General features: G+C 33.5%; 1 protein-coding gene across 1 annotated transcript; it reads right to left on the bottom strand.

The window, feature by feature from the left end:
- Positions 1–4,002: 4,002 nt before the first annotated feature.
- On the bottom strand, positions 4,003–10,997 carry LOC124373774 (NAD-dependent protein deacetylase Sirt6-like). Its single transcript, XM_046832114.1, has 3 exons — positions 10,734–10,997; positions 6,243–6,370; positions 4,003–4,255 (listed from the first exon to the last, which is right to left on the bottom strand). Exons 1-3 carry the CDS (start codon positions 10,797–10,799, stop codon positions 4,114–4,116), a joined length of 336 nt encoding a protein of 111 aa, XP_046688070.1. The 5' UTR covers positions 10,800–10,997; the 3' UTR covers positions 4,003–4,113.
- Positions 10,998–21,732: the final 10,735 nt, after the last annotated feature.

The following is a 21,732-nucleotide window of genomic DNA, read 5'->3' as shown; positions in this document are numbered from 1 at the left end:
AAAAATACTTTCGTCTTCGTTGAACAAAACAACCATCCCTCCCTCCCATCACCAGATGTGCTGCAGCTACATTACGTGTCGATGTCGATTTTCCCCTCAGTTTGTCACATTCTCTGATGCGAAAAGTAGGTATATATACTGTACAGCCTTGTGATCTGTGGTTCTCCTAACAACTACGAACCTAAAGTAGCTTAAATTACTTTTCACGTACATCTTGTCCTGATGTAATTATTTTACTTTAGAGATTTCACTGCTGTTTATTGATTTGTGCTTGCTTAGTTTTATGAATTAGATTTTTTGACATTTGAGGAAGATGATGATGATTCCAATTCTTAAAGCACAGTATTCTATTCTTGTAACGTATAACTGTAGCAAATGCTAGAAATCCTGTTATCCTTTCAATAAGGAATTGTTAAATAATTATCACTTTCCTGAAAACATCACAACCTTATGGTATAGTACAGCTTCTGTAACAAGTGTACCATTACGCTGCTGTTCAAATCTATTAATATATAATATTGTTGAGGAAGACTATTTAAATACTCCTGGTATGCTGCATCATTATGTAGTGTTACAAATAATTAATTGATAATAATTTAGATGTTCACTGATCACCACGTTGATTACACCAATTATGCTGTGTGGTACAAATATATTAGTCATAATTTAACAAATTAAGTTCTAAGCTCTATAGTGAACGACTGGGTGCACCATAATGGGTACAATCAGTTATAAAATGAAAAATAATGTGGGCGAAAAGCACTTGTCAAATAAATGTACGTACTGAAAAAACAAACGTTAGTACTATTTTAATTCTAATAAACTACATGGACGGTAAGCTAGGAGATAGTATATCTATTTCATATGCTGTGCCATTTGATGAAGTTGAAAATATGAAGTAATAAATTACTTGAATAAGAAAAAAAAGGTTTCTACTACTTAATTAACTGTAATACTTGAGGCGATTACTGATGCATACATAATTTTGTAAAACAGCTTAGTTATACATTAATTAAACCATTGAGCAAGATAGTTACAATTAATTGTCATAACCTTGAAGATATTGACTGTGGCTGCTCTTATCATGGTTTAACCATGAGATAATTATGTTCATTTTTATTTGTAGAGAAAGAAATAATCCAACTTTATTAAGTAAATTAATTAAGTTCTATCCAACATTATAAATTCCTCTAATTTATTTATTATTCAGTGAGTGTTCATTCCACTTAATATTCAAGATTGGTTAAATCTTCTGTAAATATTTATAAAATAATTTTGTAAAACAGATTTTTTCATACTGTTATTAAATTATTTAGTCTTATGTTGGATGAAAATATTTACATAATTACTGAGACTTCAATAATTCTACTGAATGATTAAAAAAATTTTAAATTTTGAATTAATTTTATTCTTTCAGGACGATCCTAATCACTGATAACATACATCCCCCTGAACTTATATATGATGCAGTGAGAGCACAACCGCTAATGTTTCAACACCATTATCTCTTAATTTCGACTCTCTGGAGGGGAGAATATGAATTTTCCAACTCTATACCTTGCACATGTGCTGAAAGCAGAATTCGGGCATAAAACCCAAAGTCTGTTGTTAAATTCAGCTTTTATAAGCCAATTTGTGTAAAAGATGTTCCTTCCTTGTTTGATAGGACAAACCACATGAGTGTGAGAGAGTCAAAGCTATTATTTATGGTTCTCGTGAGAAACACCTGACGTTAATTCACACACGAAACACGATGCAAAATAGTGTATACTTGCTCAGCCACAGCACGGCACCAGTTTTTCGTCTACCTCTGAGGCGTTGACTACGGCCTAGACTCCATTTCTCACCTACGTCACACAGGCAGTTTTGCTTCATTCCAAGAATATAATATTACTTTCTGATAATTTTTACTTTATTATAGAAGGTCGGGTGGATAAAAGTATTGAAGGAGGGTTTCAAAAAATGTCAGATTACGTTTCCAGAAGACATTTCCAAGAGCAGGAGAAATATGTAGCTTGACAAATGGCTGTCTCATCAAGTGCCTTCATCCAAAATCCAATTGCTAAAGAAATAATAAAATGTTGCTATTGATCTATATAATTACCCTATCATGAAGCAGCTGAGATTGGCATGTACTAATAAACAGGATGGAATCGGCCCCCTTGTTAAGTGTAGGTCTACTGTTTTTCCTATATTTTGTTTTATCTTTATACAACTTATTAAAAAAAATATATATACAAGCACGCCACACTTCAGGTCAAAAATAGAATCATCGAATGTTAGTACGATAAATTAAAACATTATGCTCTCCATGCCAAAGGCCTAAGCTTCATGCATTGCTGTATATTTCTTACTTGGTTCAGTGAAAATGATCACAAATTTAGTAACTCTACTGTATACTTTTATTTTTGTAGCAATACAAATTATTCTTCGTTTTCATTAAAAAGATTCTATCTAAAATTCCTTTCTAAAATTTGTTGGAGATTGGAATAGATAGCATATTTTATACAGAATTTTTCTAATTAAGCTACAAGTACATTTTGTTACAAAATGTATTTAGGTCATTTGTATACTTGGTTTCAATCAAAATGGAATTCCCTGACATTTGAAGATTGCCAGATACTCTAGTTCACTGCTGATCAGAGGATTTAACTCGTAACACAGTAAAACAAACTTTAAAATATAATTTAATGAATTGTAGTTCAAACTGTATTGGCTAATTACAAAGAATCAGCAAATAATCAATTCCTATCAAAGTTTAACCCTCCATCTGTTAGACGACTAGTGACTAGTCGCTAAAAAAATGTTTTCCAATGTTGAACGACTAGAATACAAAGCAGAAAAAGATCATCTGCTTTAAACATCTGTTCGTTGATGTATGTTGCGAAGAAAGACGTTCGATGCAATCATTGTTTGTGACATTTCTGCAATGTTAGATGACTAGAGAAACTAGTCGATAGTATTTTTTTGTTTCTCTTAAATTATTAGAGTTGTGTTAGTATCAAACGACGTAAAACTTTTCCTTGTGAAATTTACCATCATGTGGTATAGATATCTTCAAGGAATAAGTAAATTATAAGTGTTTATTTTGTGATCAAACTTTATAATTTTGAGAGCACTATAACCGCCATATTGATGCACTGGGATTACTCATTGTGTATTCCACAATTTTATTTATGAATTCTAAACTTGTACATATAAACTATACCGTGAACAATGGTTTATTAGCGATTCATTTATTGTACAATAATTTAGTGACATTCACATATCTTTAGGCTAGATTTTGATTAAAAAATCGTTATACTTAGGCCTACGCTTAGATTACAAATACTGTTTATTTCATTAATTTTTATTTATTCAACACTATGAGTGACCTAGTAAATAGGACAGGTGAATTTAAACAATTATTATTAGACAATAGTTTTTGTTATAATAAAATTGCTTCATTTTAAGCATTTTCTAGCAGTATATTGTGTTTTTTGCAATTTTTATTTCTTGAAAAACACTTCTTAGGATATGTCACAAACATTTTTAGATATAAAAGTACAACAAAAAGACCACTAAAATATATTTTTATTTTTACAACTTTTACGCTCTACAACAAAGAAAAGGTCTCAAAATATAATAAGTATACCGAAAAATACCTAAAAATGTTAGAATGTGCATATGACATTTTTAGTAAAAAACACAACATTTTTTGACATTTTTAGTAAAAACACAACATTTTACTATTTACCAAAAACAATTTACAAATTTTTGAGAAAATAAATTTTTTATGTTTTTAATAAACAACCTTTTTAAGACTTTTTGTATATTTCAAAAAAGTAATAAAACAAATTATTTCTGAGACTTTACTATAGAATATTTTTGTTTTACTTTTCATTTTTTCACTTATAATGAAACATAAAAATCTAGATTTAAATTTAAAAAATTAATCCAACAGCATATAAATGTTCCTTGTTTCATATTAAAAAATACAAAATATAATAGTGTATACTTTACTTCAATAATAAACATTCTACATAGATTTGAATGAAGGTGTGCACAACTAGCAAAATAGTGCCAGCCATTATAGGAATTTCGACAGCCAGATCCAGGGTTAAGGGATTTGATCTAAATCTGGAAAGTGTACTCACCCACTTGAACAAGTTTAGCCAAAGCCATGTGCGTCTTTGTTGGCACCGCATCGTTGAACGAAATATTCATATCTGGTTTTTCTCCTTTGGCTTCCAAGGTCCACACACCTTTTGGGCCTCTGTATAAACATAAAAGTTAGTAGCAAGTAGTCAAATATTAAAGTAAGAATTCAAGCTTATATGATCAGTATAATAATAATATGCCAATAGTTTGTAAAACTTTAGGTTAAACAGTTTATAAGTGAAAAAGCAGTAGAAATTAGCCTACCTAAAAAAAGTGAAGATATCGTTGTTGAAAAAATTGCAAACTAAAGAGGTGGAAAAGTGGTATTGAAAAGTACATCATGGACGAGTACAATATTGTTCTACCATTTTAGAAAGTTTTGGAACAAAGATATATCCCTAAAGTTTTATAGCTTAGGTTCATTACTTTTATATGAAAACTTTGATGTATTTAGCTTTGAAGGTAACATTCCTTATAGGAAAGACTTGTTTATTGCTTTAGTTAATGGGTGACATAACTAAAAACTGCATGTTTTAAGCATTCTTGATATAACTTCATCCACTTTGACTGAGGAAGAAATTTTTAACAACTGTATTATTTTAAACAGGTCTTCTAGATTTGTGATTCATCTAATAGTTCTGTCGGGAGAGTTGTTAATTTTTAAAGTTTCTTCAGCAATTGTGAATCATAAATTATTTATTGTGTTTGGAATAAAAATGTATATAACAAATTTTAAGGTACAAAAAATAGGTCTAATAGTGTTATAAATTGCAGATTTTGTTTCCAAATGTTAATTCCTTTCCCATATTTACATTAAGGTACTGTTAATTCACTGTAAGAAATTTAAATTAGATATATGTAATGGTTATTGAGAAAAAATATACTAAGTTAAATTATACATTGCTGATATAGGGTATGCCATGTCTCCTTTTCTTTTTAACCATTAGCCACTCAATATTCCTGCACCTAACCTCCTTGTACAAATCAAATTAAATATGAAAAAAAAATACAAGGGTTTAGCAAAACTCACAAAAAATTAATTTTAATTTATATTTGGTTGGCAGAGCAATTGTTTTGAGCTAATGAAACAGGCTGTATTATACTGTAATTTATAAGCATCTGAAGCATATAATATTTTTTAATTTCTAGAATTATTAAAAATTGTAATTTATTTTGAAAACATAAAATGTTTTTAGTTCAAAAAATCAATACAAGCCATGATATTTGGTGTAGTTTTGTAGAATATTTCATTCTTTCCGTGGAAAATTTTATTTCATTCATTTATTTTTATTTTTTTCCAATTTTAGACAGATTTTTAAAAAACGCAACATTTGAGTTCTTCAACAAATCTTACCAAACACGTAAAAAAAAGCAAAGGTTTGGCAACTCATAAAAATTATAATTTATCGTGATTTGGTTGACGAGCAACAGTTTTTTAGCTAATGATACAGGCTCTAATATAATCTAATTTTTGAAAAACACAAACAAACTCATTTGAAGGCTCTTCCATTCAAATTACACCACCGTAATAACAACATAACAGAAAGGACGTCAACCAGTACTGTATTTGTTCAATAAAACCATACATTATACTGCAGAAACAATGTGTATCAGAAGCATTCAAAAATAAAATACAAAGTTTTACTAAATAAAACACTGATCAATTGTTTTACTGAAATATAACATTGCCGATAATTCAATTACGCAACTGGTTGGACAAAGTAAAAAATTTAGTATTTGAACTTGATTCACATTGTTTTTCTGGGATCAATACATATTTATATGTGGGCCTATAGTACTTGTTCTTTGTTTAATTTTAATACATAAACTTTATTATTTAAGTCCAATACTAATGTTTAAACAAATATTTAATAACGTGTTATCATCACGGTACCACCTCTTGATCGTCGTTTTGGTACCGCGTCGGTCGTCACGAGACGCTACCGTGATAAGTAATTAATGGCATAACTCCACTACTTTAAAATAAAATACATCCCTCTCTTTTATCTTATGATTCTTTTTCTAATTTATAGTACGGATTATGGTGTACAGAGAATAAACTCACGACGAACGTGCTAATAGTGTATTTGACGTAATTTTACCTGAAGTCTGGAATGCCAGCTGAAGTACTGATCCCTGCTCCTGTATGGATTACCACATGGTTTGATTCTTGAATCCAAGCTGCAAGTGTTGCAACCTTCTCTGCTACTTCTTCCTTACTATCGAATTTCTAAAACAATTTATCAAACTTGAGTTGTAGGTTTATTAGAGTGGCCTTGAAATCAAATCAAATCTCTCTTTATTGTCGTAAGGCAGTTACATGCACTGACAACGTCAAAATTATGTACCAACAGGTTTTGTCAATCACAAAATGATAAATCTGAATGGTCCAACACAATTTGTTAGATCAGAAAATTATTAAAAAGAAGATTTTGTTGTATTTAACTTAAATGAGGCCAAAATTTGCTATAAAGGATTACCTGAGGCTGAAAAACGAACCTAAAACTAAGAGTAATCTTAAGAGTATTACCAGCAATTTAAAGATAATTTTGATTAAGTTATACATTGCTTTTTTAGCAAAGTTTAGATACCTGCTATTGCACACCTATTATCTTTATTCATAACTAGCTGACCCGGTGAACTTCGTTTCAATTACCTCTTGACCATGTCACTACCTTTCTTAACATATTTACATATGTACTTTATCGATTTGACAGAGTTACAAAATTCCACATTGATGTTAGTTTCAAAAGTTTTGGACAATATTGGCGAGTACGACACAATCCAACGATTGTCTACATCAAAATTTTGTCATTTTATCTTCACAATTACAGATTGCCCACCGTCCTCAACTGATTACCGACGATACAACGGGTAACCATCATTTCACGAGATGGTTTCAGCAATCAATGCTCTACGGTATCGCTTAGAAACACTTGCCGTCGACCATACAGGGTGAGTTCTTGTTGAAAACTCTGCAAGGTCCATGAATCATATGTTTACTTACTACTGCATGCAATTTTGGGTCAAGTGTTTCATCGGGAATCTAGGCTGAAATTATGGAATCAATGTCTTCTGGCCTTAATTTAGCAACTAACCAAACTAATATGTGCGCATGTGGCAGACCACGCTTTTGCCACTCAACAGAGTACATCCAACAACGTACTTGGCCATACACACAATGCTTTATAATGAAATTCATTAATGATTTTAATTTTTGCTTAAACACTCTGGCAGTGATGTCATGCCTATCAACTGGTGTTTGGCCGTGTAGCAATTCTTTCTTAATTTCCATCCATTGTGGGTTACAGGTGAATGTAATAAATAGGTCTGGACGGCCATATTTTCTAACATACGACATTGCATCTTGCGCGTATTCGTGCATGTGGCGCGGGCTTCCAATGTAAATGGCCGGCAAAATTGTCATTTTCCCCTCATTTTCTGCATTAGCATCGGCATTAATAGCATCACGAAGATGAATGTACTCTTCAGATCGAAGCTGCTGTTGGTTTAGACGGATGTACGTCAATCGTTCGGTCTCAATTTTGACATACATGTCAACTGCAAACTGATGAAGACACATCAAAATGTGATTTACTTCACCTTCACGGATCATGAATCTGTATAAATAAAAATTCATAACACTGACTTTTCTGTTGGTTTCAGCACCTGGAATCAAAAATGATAAACAAAGACATTTTTGCATACATTAAATACAACACATTTATTGTCAAATTATCATCATTATCATATCGGACAAAAGGCAATCGATATAGGTAAAAATACAGGTAATCAATTTAAAGCTTTCTGGTAAACTATATTTTTGTCTTTTTTGCGGTGCATAAATATATAAAGATATACTTTACCATGTGTAACAAAAATCTTCGACATAAAATATTGGGTGCTATCAGGCCCAAACACGACAGTAAGTACTTTATTTGCCATCAATAAACACATATCTTCTATCGTGATCAATGTCTCATTGTAAATTTCCGCATTAATTAGTAGTGTAGGATTCGAAGTTTAACATCGCACACGATGTAGCGCATCCTCAGACATGTCACCTTATATTTCATCCACAAATCCTCCGGATTCGAAGGGAAACATGTGGGTATTATAATCGCAAACAATGTTCGAATTTGATGTGTTGATGAAGATATGATGGGATCCTTGAGCGTATTATCCCAATGTAAATCATCCTCGAGTAACTGTAATACTTGGCACGCCTCACGGTAAGTAGCACACAGATGTCCATCAACTGTTCTCAATTGTTAAAACGATGTCGGACCACGAACATTCACCAATAACAATCTTAGATAATAACATTCAGCGTTATTTGGATGTACTGTATTTGTCAGCACTATAATCGATTTCTGGATCGTAGGAAAATGCTGCTCATTCCAGGTTCACAGGAGCATTGCGTTTGCAGAATCGGTCAATTTCCTTTTCCCGGGCTCGCTGCTGTTGTGATCGATGTGCCCGAACTCGTTGCATTCTTTGTCTATCCGATTCTGATTTACTGTAGAACGCAAATGTGCCATACCAATACGACTGTTATCATTATCAGTCTCTTGCTGGTCATCAGTACGATTAGCGCGTGAGGTAGCTCGCCGCACATTCGATCTACTTCGACGACCTATGTTAGGTCGTTTCTTCTCGGCATTGTAAGCAGTATCTAATATTAATGTTTTCTTGCACTAATAATGTTAACCTATAATGGCGACAGCTTTTTTACCCAACATTGCATGCAGTAGTAAGTAAACATATGATACTGAGACACTTCGTCATTTGTATTTGTTACAGCTGTTTAACTAATTATGGATACATGAACATCAATCAAACGTTTGACAGGTAAGAACAGTTTGTATGGGAAAATCAAATTGTCGTTTTTAGTATTTTCCTTGCAATTTTGGTTATATTTTCTCATCGTTTAAACCTTCCCTGGACTTCCACGAACATTTCAAGATCAAAATTAGCCAAATCGGTTCAGCCGTTCTCGAGTTTTAGTGAGACTAACGAACGGAAATTCATTTTTATTTATATAGATAGCCTATTTGTGGCTAACTTAGAGGGAGCAATGTCGAATTTCTCAGTAATATCTATTGTGTCCTATTCTGGATTGTTTTAACAAATTAAAACATTACACAAAAATTCCACTTGAAGAGATTTCCTTGAGATTTTGTCCCCAATTCCCTGAGGACTATAGTGACATTTTTATTTAGTTTTTAAGGGTTTTCCTCAATTTTTTTAATCAATATTGTTATTCTAGACTTATTAAGTACTTACAATTTGAAAGATCAACAAAACGTGAGATGTGATCTTGAAAACCACTACCAAACATGAATTTGGCAGAGTACGATAAGTGAACCCAGTTTTTATACTTCTTATTACAATCATAGATGCTTTATATATTGAATAACAGAACTATCAACGTATACTACAATAAAGTCACATGTTTAAAATTAATAAAAATAGTTTAACCCTTTTACTCCCTATATATACGCTCTCTACTTTTTCGCTTATTACATAATAATGTTTCAGCTGATTTTGATTTAATTCATTTTAATGCACTCTGGAATATGAGCTTTCCTAATATTTGATTAGGTATATCTTATATCATATGATTTATAACTTACAAAACAAATTGTAATGATTTTTTTCCAAATGTTTGTTTTGTACCTTTACAGTAAAAAGGCGAATAAATATTTAAAATGGTCGAATTATTTTTTTTTTTAACTTCCTGAAGTTCTTCTTAGTTAAATGTAAAACAGTATTATATAAATATTTTGTGGTAAAAAGAACAAACTTTAGTACTTTATAACACTTCTAAGTTAATATTGTTTTGTATTAATAAATAAAAATAAAGTTAAAAAATTAAGTATTTAAAAACGTATTACAGCCAACATCTACAGCCTGGCAATCGACGTAACTACTCGTACAGATATTGTTGGCGGTCGACGCACCAAGTGTGGCTTACGGCCCTGGCGGTAAAAGGGTTAAACAATTACGTAATGTCATAAATAATAAAGGAATCATAACCATTAATCAAACGATAGAATTAAAACAGATGACAGTAAAAATATCAATTAAATAATAAAGAAAATGTAACAACAAAACAAAAATCTTAAACCAAGAAAGACACAGTGTATCATATTTAAATGTTATTTTGTTTAGTTTTCTAAAGTTAGCCTAACTACCTTTTTAATTAAAAGAAGTCACTTAATGAAAAAATTGTGTTTAGAATATGAAAATGTGTATACAGTTGGTATAGATGATTTAGTACAAATTAATTACTATTGGTTGACTATATCATTGTGTATAATAATTAAATTTCCTTTGATAATTTCAATAGAAAAAACTAGATGGATAATCATACTATATCCCATTAATTTTGTAATATACTTCAATAGTTACAAAAATGTAATTATCTATCCAATAATAGCTTAAAATCACTAATTAATTACACTTTCTAATTATAAAACCCTAGCAATGTAATTTTAAACATAAAACTACATGATTTGTAAATACTTAGTTAAGTTATGTTTTTGTATTTCAAAATACAGTTGTAAAGTATTTAATTGTAATTAATTTACCTCATCAACACCTAAAACTCCCTTGTTTTCATATGGAGAAAGGCCATCGGCGTAATTACAAGACATTATGAACTTTCAATATAGGCCTCAGTGACTTTCGTGAACTCTACACAGTACAGCTGAAATCGCAGGACAGAGAAAGAATCTAATATTCCCAGAAAATACAAAATTATTGCTGTAACCAATTCACATTGTTATTGTTTATTTTAAACAAATTTCTGACAACTAGTGCTTGGAGTTGAAGTAGCCGACTCGACTTGTTTATTCGACTAGTGTCAAAAGTAGTTGAAGTCGACGATTAATCGATTCATTTAAACACTAGTCGACTAATCGACTAGACCACCGTGAAAGTTATCGTCACTTCGTCATCCACACCGAGAAATTAACGACCCCAAGGTATCCTGTGTGTAGAAATAGTATTAAAGTTCTCAATGCAAGGATACTTTAAATAGCTTCAGATTTTAACTGACCGATTTCTGTTCCGTTCTCCAATATCCAAAACTAATACTAATAACTGAATTACACTAATACAACCCATATTCTGTATAGTAAAAGTCTACCAAGGCAGTCTCATGTCCGATTTGCGTGAGAGCAGTGTTTAATCCGGAGATGCGATAAGGGTGTGGGATGCTATGGCATTTCCAGCGCTGGTTTCATTGCGACTATTTGAGTATGTCTAAAACTAGATATCAGCGTATAAGTGGAAACTCCACGATAACATGGTTTTAAGGGCTCCATACACCTGCGGCTGCGGGTCTGGCTCGCGAGCCGGATTCACTGATTATTCACCATACACCTACGTATCTTGTTCGCCCAGTTGCAAGCATGAGTTTTTCGAAGAAGGTTGCAGCTGCGGGCATAGTGTTAGATGAGCTAGGGGTATTGTATGAGCTATGTAAGAAGAAACGGAAGAAAAGGGTAATGTGGTCAAAGAATTGGTTACTAAATACTGTAGAAAGAGATTTAGTCACATGAATTTATTGAATTTTGTTAGGAATGATAGTCGCCAAGACTATCAGAACTATTTAAGGATGTCAGCTGAAAGTTTTAACATGTTATTGGACAAGGTTAAACCGCTTATAACAAAAAAAGACACTATACTGCGAAACGCTATATCACCAGAGGAACGCCTCACTGCTACTCTCCGTTTTCTGGCTACCGGTATACATAATAAATGCTATCGGCAAATTTCGATACTCTTCAATAAATGTTGTTAAAAAATCAGGGCTCATAAATAACTTGGAGTCAGCCATGTTAACTCAAAACAAACAAAACACCTTACCCTTGGCGGAACGAGTGGTGCGTAACGTTTGGCCTACAGTAGTGAAAACGGAATGAACAGATTTTTCGGTGGTGGGGGCACGAGTCCGATCCGTAATGCGCCATACACTGGCGAACTGATACCCGAGCCGAGCCGAGCCGAGCCGCACGGCAAGCAGTGGCGGATCCGGCTCGGCTCGCCTGAATTTGACTCGGCTCGGCTCTTTATTGTCCATACACTGACGGATTTGGTCCATTTCTAGGCGAGTCGAGCCAGGCTGGCGAGCCAGACTCGCAGGTGTATGGGGCCCTTTACACTAGAACTGATTACCTCGATTCGACTACTAGCCTCTTAAGCAAATATCTAATCAAATTGCTGCTGCAATTTCTAATATTGATGGTCTGTGTAGAAGGTCGATAAAATTGACGGCATTTCAGAGGATATTGATGAAATTAAGACGGAGATGACTTACGTTAGCTCTGGTTTGTCTGCCTTGGAATCTCGTGTTACTGGGATTGAAGAAATTCTATGTTTCTGTGCGTCATGGGTTCAGCCCGGGGGTGGCGATTCTTTTCTAATAGTCACTTGTTCGCCATTTAGTGGGAAATTCTCCCGTTGTTCGGTTTCCTTATATACTTTGTCCTATTAACAAACATTACTCGAACCAGAGGAAATTTATTAGTTACATTTGTAGTGCTGCAGAAAGCTCCTGCTCCTTGTTATAATACTGCAATCCTTCATCAAGCTCTGCTAGGTACGCTACTTATATCCTTGTTTCTATGATCTAACTGTTATTGTATTGCAAATATATTTATTGTTGTTACTTCTCCATATATTTATATTTTTTACGGTTCCGTTACTTTTTGTTACACTTATTGTTTGATTAATACTTTTTCACTTTTTGTGATGCCCTAGTGTTAGTTCCTGTTTTAATCTTGTTCTTGTTGTTACGTAGTCTGCGGCTTTTGTTGGTAGTTTTGTTGTTTGCTGTTATTGTTCTTATTTACCATTTAATGTATTTATTGGCTACCATTACAGTAATTAAGCCCTTCTTTTTTGTTTTACTTGTACAGTATATTTGTCATATACTAGTTCTAAGCCATACTGTTCTTTATTTATAATATTGTAAAGTATATTACCGTGGAAATAAACAAATACAATTAAAAAACTAGTTTTATTCCAAATAAATTTACTTATATTCCAACGGACAGTGTCATTCCTACTAATTTTATTACAAAAATAAAAACTAAATACACTTTAAACAACTTTTGTATTAAACAAATGTAATATTAGTATAGTTTATCAGTATTATATATTTAAATATACATCTTATAAGAATAATCATAACAACATACACTTTGTGTGAAGTTTGTTTGAGACGATGGAAGGGTTGTGAAGGAAATAGGAGTTTTCGGACATTTACCATCGTAAAAATAACGGTAAAAGTAGTGATAAAAACAATGACTTTTTGTATCACTAAACTATGGCAAATGTCCGGAAGAAAATCATGTAATTTTACTAAAATGTCTTAATTAAATCTTATTAAAAATTGAGCGCTTGTGGTTAATAAACTCTTATTTGCCGAATTTTTGACTGACCATCTAAGCCCACTACCTCAATGAACATTTGCTCACAGGATCCATGTAAGCTGTACTATAGCACACATATTGCGTTGAACGTCTGGGGGGCGGTGGATATCGTCTTATTTAAAGCATGCTCGTCGTGCCTTTGTAGTTTTACAAAAAATGTATTTTACATCATACCTTAACGTTGTATTAGGACAAGAAGAGACAATAGAATTTGTTATATTTACATGTCTTATATGCGAATCCTTCAGAAACAACCATTTATTAGTACCCCGGACAAAGTATAAAATAGCTTAAGTAAAGGCTTAGAATCATTCAATAGCGATTTATTTATTCTAGGAAATTAGTTGATTTTGTGATTTAAAAAAGTTGCACTACTGCAAAAAAACAACTACACATCACTGTCATCACGTTTTGAGTTTCTTCAAAATTGTATCCGCATCTTTTTGGATTGGAGGGTCTTATGACGTTTCTATTTTTACACTATCTAGAAATGTTGTTATCATAAATAACCCAAAAAAGCATAAACATACGTCTGAATAGCAGGAAAGAGATTATTTGTTTATAATAGTAAATATGAATAATAAACATGAAAGAACATTTGTGAACACTTTTTATCTATTCTACACTAAATATCTATTCTATTTACAGAAAAGTTGGAAACAATACAGTATTGTTTAAACTTGCATACAATTACAAATCGGTGCATACTGAGGTTGTGTAGATTTTAGAGTTTGGCTTGCCTATTAACCGTAAAAAAAGCCCTTAATTTTTTTCATTCACTACTTCAGTCATTCATTGTTATTGTTAGTTTTCTATTGTAGATTTTAGTAGGCTATTTATGTGGGTGTTTGAAGAGTTGTCTATCTGTTTTAATTTTAATTATTAAGGTACTCTTGAGTTATAGGCTGTTATTATATTTTGAGGAGGTTATTCTATATTTTTACTTTAGAAGGTATGTATGTGTTCCTTAGGAATTTATTTTATTATTTTAACAATTTGTATACGGCATGCTAGGCTAGGCTATTTGTACTATAGCCATGAATATTAGTATCAATATGAATTCTAGAACATATTAATATTCATATCTATTAATATTCTGTGGTTACCAACACACTATCAACATTAACCCTATATCTGGTACCATAAAAACTTAGCAGTGTGAAACTGGCCATAGATTCCATCCATAAAAAGAACTAATCCGCTGACTTGAATCCTAACCTGGTTCATGAACTACTCCTGACCTAGTTCCTGAACTACAACTAACCTAGTTCCTGAACCAGTTCAATCACTTCAGGATTAAATTATATTATTAAAATTAAATTTTATAATTTAAAAAAAGAACAAATACAAAAATATCTATTGATTATACTTAATACATTACTTTGAATACATGGTCTACTGTATTATATTACTACCCTCATTTTAGACCTCTCCTATTTTTGGACAAATACCAATCTATAGATGGCCATATCTCAAAAACATACGAGCCAATTTTGATAAAAATTTCTATACACATTCACTACATGGTCTAATATACTAAAATACAAGCCTCATTCTTAGGCCGCGCCTATTTCCGGAGCCACAATAACTTTATAGGCAAAGTGCTAACAAAAACCAATCTATGGATAGCCATATCTCAAAAACGTACGAGCCAATTTTGATAAAACTTTCTGTACACATTCAATACATGGTCTACTATACTAAAATACGAGCCTCATTCTTAGGCCACGCCTATTTCCGGAGACACACCTATTTTACAGGCCAAGTGCTGACAAAAACGAATCTATAAACAGCCATATCACAAAAACGTACGAGCCAATTTTTGATAAAACTTTCTGTACACATTCACTACATGGTCTACTATAGTAAATAATAAGCCTCATTCTTAGGCCACGCCTATTTCCGGAGCCACATCGATTTTTACCAAGCCTAGTGCTGACAAAAACCAATCTATGGACAGCCATATCTCAAAAACGTACGAGCCAATTTTGATTAAACTTTCTGTACACATTCACTACATGGTCTACTATAGTAAATAATAAGCCTCATTCTTAGGCCCACGCCTATTTCCGGAGCTACATCGATTTTACAGGCCAAATGCTGACACAAACCAATCTATGGACAGCCATATCTCAAAAACGTACGAGCCAATTTTGATAAAACTTTCTGTACACATTCACTACATGGTCTAGTATACTAAAATACAAGCCTCATTCTTAGGCCACGCCTATTTCCGGAGACACACCTATTTTACAGGCCAAGTGCTGACACAAACCAATCTATGGACAGCCATATCTCAAAAACGTACGAGCCAATTTTGATAAAACTTTCTGTACACATTCACTACATGGTCGACTATACTAAAATACGAGCCTCATTCTTAGGCCACGCCTATTTCCGGAGACAAACCTATTTTACAGGCCAAGTGCTGACACAAACCAATCTATGGACAGCCATATCTCAAAAACGTACGAGCCAATTTTGATAAAACTTTCTGTACACATTCACTACATGGTCTACTATAGTAAATAATAAGCCTCATTCTTAGGCCACGCCTATTTCCGGAGCCACATCGATTTTACAGGCCAAGTGCTGACAAAACCCAATCTATGGACAGCCATATCTCAAAAACGTACGAGCCAATTTTGATAAAACTTTCTGTACACATTCACTACATGGTCGACTATACTAAAATACGAGCCTCATTCTTAGGCCACGCCTATTTCCGGAGACAAACCTATTTTACAGGCCAAGTGCTGACACAAACCAATCTATGGACAGCCATATCTCAAAAACGTACGAGCCAATTTTGATAAAACTTTCTGTACACATTCACTACATGGTCTACTATAGCAAATAATAAGCCTCATTCTTAGGCCACGCCTATTTCCGGAGACACACCTATTTTACAGGCCAAGTGCTGACACAAACCAATTTATGGACAGCCATATCTCAAAAACGTACGAGCCAATTTTGATAAAACTTTCTGTACACATTCACTACATGGTCTACTATACTAAAATACGAGCCTCATTCTTAGGCCACGGCTATTTCCGGAGACAAACCTATTTTACAGGCCAAGTGCTGACAAAAAACGAATCTATAAACAGCCATATCACAAAAACGTACGAGCCAATTTTGATAAAACTTTCTGTACACATTCACTACATGGTCTACTATAGTAAATAATAAGCCTCATTCTTAGGCCACGCCTATTTCCGGAGCCACATCGATTTTACAAGCCTAGTGCTGACAAAAACCAATCTATGGACAGCCATATCTCAAAAACGTACGAGCCAATTTTGATTAAACTTTCTGTACACATTCACTACATGGTCTACTATAGTAAATAATAAGCCTCATTCTTAGGCCACGCCTATTTCTGGAGCTACATCGATTTTACAGGCCAAATGCTGACACAAACCAATCTATGGACAGCCATATCTCAAAAACGTACGAGCCAATTTTGATAAAACTTTCTGTACACATTCACTACATGGTCTAGTATACTAAAATACAAGCCTCATTCTTAGGCCACGCCTATTTCCGGAGCCACAATAACTTTATAGGCCAAGTGCTGACAAAACCCAATCTATGGACAGCCATATCTCAAAAACGTACGAGCCAATTTTGATAAAACTTTCTGTACACATTCACTACATGGTCTAGTATACTAAAATACGAGCCTCATTCTTAGGCCACGCCTATTTCCGGAGACAAACCTATTTTACAGGCCAAGTGCTGACACAAACCAATCTATGGACAGCCATATCTCAAAAACGTACGAGCCAATTTTGATAAAACTTTCTGTACACATTCACTACATGGTCTACTATAGTAAATAATAAGCCTCATTCTTAGGCCACGCCTATTTCCGGAGCCACATCGATTTTACAAGCCTAGTGCTGACAAAAACCAATCTATGGACAGCCATATCTCAAAAACGTACGAGCCAATTTTGATTAAACTTTCTGTACACATTCACTACATGGTCTACTATAGTAAATAATAAGCCTCATTCTTAGGCCATGCCTATTTCCGGAGCTACATCGATTTTACAGGCCAAATGCTGACACAAACCAATCTATGGACAGCCATATCTCAAAAACGTACGAGCCAATTTTGATAAAACTTTCTGTACACATTCACTACATGGTCTAGTATACTAAAATACAAGCCTCATTCTTAGGCCACGCCTATTTCCGGAGCCACAATAACTTTATAGGCCAAGTGCTGACAAAACCCAATCTATGGACAGCCATATCTCAAAAACGTACGAGCCAATTTTGATAAAACTTTCTGTACACATTCACTACATGGTCTAGTATACTAAAATACAAGCCTCATTCTTAGGCCACGCCTATTTCCGGAGACACACCTATTTTACAGGCCAAGTGCTGACACAAACCAATTTATGGACAGCCATATCTCAAAAACGTACGAGCCAATTTTGATAAAACTTTCTGTACACATTCACTACATGGTCGACTATACTAAAATACGAGCCTCATTCTTAGGCCACGCCTATTTCCGGAGACAAACCTATTTTACAGGCCAAGTGCTGACAAAAACGAATCTATAAACAGCCATACCACAAAAACGTACGAGCCAATTTTGATAAAACTTTCTGTACACATTCACTACATGGTCTAGTATACTAAAATACAAACCTCATTCTTAGGCCACGATTATTTCCGGAGCCACATCGATTTTACAAGCCTAGTGCTGACAAAAAACCAATCTATGGACAGCCATATCTCAAAAACGTACGAGCCAATTTTGATAAAACTTTCTGTACACATTCACTACATGGTCTAGTATACTAAAATACAAGCCTCATTCTTAGGCCACGCCTATTTCCGGAGACAAACCTATTTTACAGGCCAAGTGCTGACAAAAAACCAATCTATAAACAGCCATATCACAAAAACGTACGTGCCAATTTTGATAAAACTTTCTGTACACATTCACTACATGGTCTACTATAGTAAATAATAAGCCTCATTCTTAGGCCACGCCTATTTCCGGAGCCACATCGATTTTACAAGCCTAGTGCTGACAAAAACCAATCTATGGCCAGCCATATCTCAAAAACGTACGAGCCAATTTTGATAAAACTCTCTGTACACATTCACTACATGGTCTACTATAGTAAATAATAAGCCTCATTCTTAGGCCACGCCTATTTCCGGAGCTACATCGATTTTACAGGCCAAGTGCTGACACAAACCAAATATATGGACAGCCATATCTCAAAAACGTACGAGCCAATTTTGATGATAAAACTTTCTGTACACATTCACTACATGGTCTAGTATACTAAAATACAAGCCTCATTCTTAGGCCACGCCTATTTCCGGAGCCACAATAACTTTATAGGCCAAGTGCTGACAAAACCCAATCTATGGACAGCCATATCTCAAAAACGTACGAGCCAATTTTGATAAAACTTTCTGTACACATTCACTACATGGTCTACTATACTAAAATACAAGCCTCATTCTTAGGCCACGCCTATTTCCGGAGCCACAATAACTTTATAGGCCAAGTGCTGACAAAACCCAATCTATGGACAGCCATATCTCAAAAACGTACGAGCCAATTTTGATAAAACTTTCTGTACACATTCACTACATGGTCTAGTATACTAAAATACAAACCTCATTCTTAGGCCACGCCTATTTCCGGAGCCACATCGATTTTACAAGCCTAGTGCTGACAAAAACCAATCTATGGACAGCCATATCTCAAAAACGTACGAGCCGATTTTGATTAAACTTTCTGTACACATTCACTACATGGCCTACTATAGTAAATAATAAGCCTCATTCTTAGGCCACGCCTATTTCCGGAGCTACATCGATTTTACAGGCCAAGTGCTGACACAAACCAATCTATGGACAGCCATATCTCAAAAACGTACGAGCCAATTTTGATAAAACTTTCTGTACACATTCACTACATGGTCTAGTATACTAAAATGCAAGCCTCATTCTTAGGCCACGCCTATTTCCGGAGCCACAATAACTTTATAGGCCAAGTGCTGACAAAAACCAATCTATGGACAGCCATATCTCAAAAACGTACGAGCCAATTTTGATAAAACTTTTCTGTACACATTCACTACATGGTCTACTATAGTAAATAATAAGCCTCATTCTTAGGCTACGCCTATTTCCGGAGCTACATTGATTTTACAGGCCAAGTGCTGACAAAAACCAATCTATGGACAGCCATATCTCAAAAACGTACGAGCCAATTTTAATAAAACTTTCTGTACACATTCACTACATGGTCTACTATAGTAAATAATAAGCCTCATTCTTAGGCTACGCCTATTTCCGGAGCTACATTGATTTTACAGGCCAAGTGCTGACAAAAACCAATCTGTCTAGGTTATGTGCTAAAAAAATCTAATCTATTAAATCAACTCACCTGGAAAATCGTAGAGCATATTTAGGTTAATCCTCGCATACATATTGTAGCCACTTTATACATTCTTACATTCATACTTTACATTTATTTGAAGTAACTGTAAGATAAAATTACTTGTAGGTAAACACTTTTTAACACTACTTTAACACACAAACTTTTACTTTTACTTTAACACACTACTTTTACACTTTTTAAACACTACACTAAACAACTAATAACAACTATTCCATACGGTTTCTTCTGCCAGTTTTCATTATAATATATTGAATGTGCAGAATAAATTGCATTTAACCTACGCCAGGGACTGTTCACTGCTAAATGCCGGAGCTACCGAACCACTGTCCACTAGCGGTGAGACGGTATTTCAGTAATCAGTACTTTGTAACGGTTACTTTTCTACAGTATCTGTAACGGTTACTGAGAACTAAAAATACAGACAACAGGTACTTTGTATCTAGTACTCTGTTACAAGGTACAAATATTTTCTCGTACGGATTACTTTACTAGTCCTGAAGTATAGAATAGAATAGAATAGAATTTATTTTTGAAAATATTACAATAACACATTATATGCATTGGTATACACAATGTACAAACCTAATGAGCAAACTTAAATAAAAAATGTAACATTCTTGTAAATAAAATTAAAACAAAAACACTCGTAAATTAAAAGAAATATTTTCAAAAATAACTAGGGCCTCTAGAGGCAAGTGCCTGTGGAAAGGTTCCTTTTATTACAAAAATATTTTTTAGCTCAAAGAAAATTTCAATAAAACTTTGATTTTTTATAAGCTCCTAAAAAAATTTATTTAAAAGTGTGCTGCTGCAGTTACAAAGCAAATGAAAATCCACTTAAATAAATTCAAACTAAAAATTTACTGTTACTTTCTTTAATTAACTAGGAATCTATGCAGAGAAGAAAATCTAATTTATCAAAACCCAATAACCACTTCTTTAATGTTTTTGAAAATAACTTTATATTCTCACAACTAATAATTGAAGAAATTATACTAAACATTTTAGGTCCCAAAACACAATAACTATTTGAAAAAAATTCTAAGTTAGGCTTTGGAACTGGTATTGGTTCTTGCTTTCTTAATTTGTTTTTGTAACTATTTTTTAATTTTGGTAAATTGCCACTTATGACATAAAATATTTTTTTAAAACTTTATAAACATATATTTAAGGGGAAGAATATTTAAATCAACAAAAAGAGGAAAAGATTTCTCCATTCTTCGTTTTCGTTTAATCAACCTTATGAATTTCTTTTGTTGAGTTAGAAGTGGCTTTAGATTTGTTTCATAGGCTCCACCCCAACAAAATATTCCATAGTCAAGCCTACTATTGACCAAAGAGAAGTACAGCATTCTTAACACTTCTTCAGTGCAAATGTATTGTAAAAAATAAAAAAAATCTTAAAATATTGTTTAGTTTGCGTTTTAAAATTTCAATATGTGTCTTCCAGTTGATTTCTCTATCTAGCATGACTCCTAAATATTTTAAATTTTCGCACTGGGATACTACAGCACAGTTCTGTTGGCACTGAATGTTACTACACAAAACAATTGACACATCGATACAAAATTGAATTACTAAAAATTTGCTGATCTGTTTTTAAACTAAAATTGATGTACTTAGTTTTCTCTGGGCTTAATAACATGTTATTTTTTGAAAACCACCACTGCAGTGCTTTAAGGTCTGAATTCATCTCTTG

Source organism: Homalodisca vitripennis, unplaced genomic scaffold (genome assembly GCF_021130785.1).
Source record: "Homalodisca vitripennis isolate AUS2020 unplaced genomic scaffold, UT_GWSS_2.1 ScUCBcl_6370;HRSCAF=13553, whole genome shotgun sequence".
Lineage (NCBI taxonomy): Eukaryota > Metazoa > Arthropoda > Insecta > Hemiptera > Cicadellidae > Homalodisca > Homalodisca vitripennis.
This window is presented reverse-complemented; position numbering and strand designations above follow the sequence as displayed.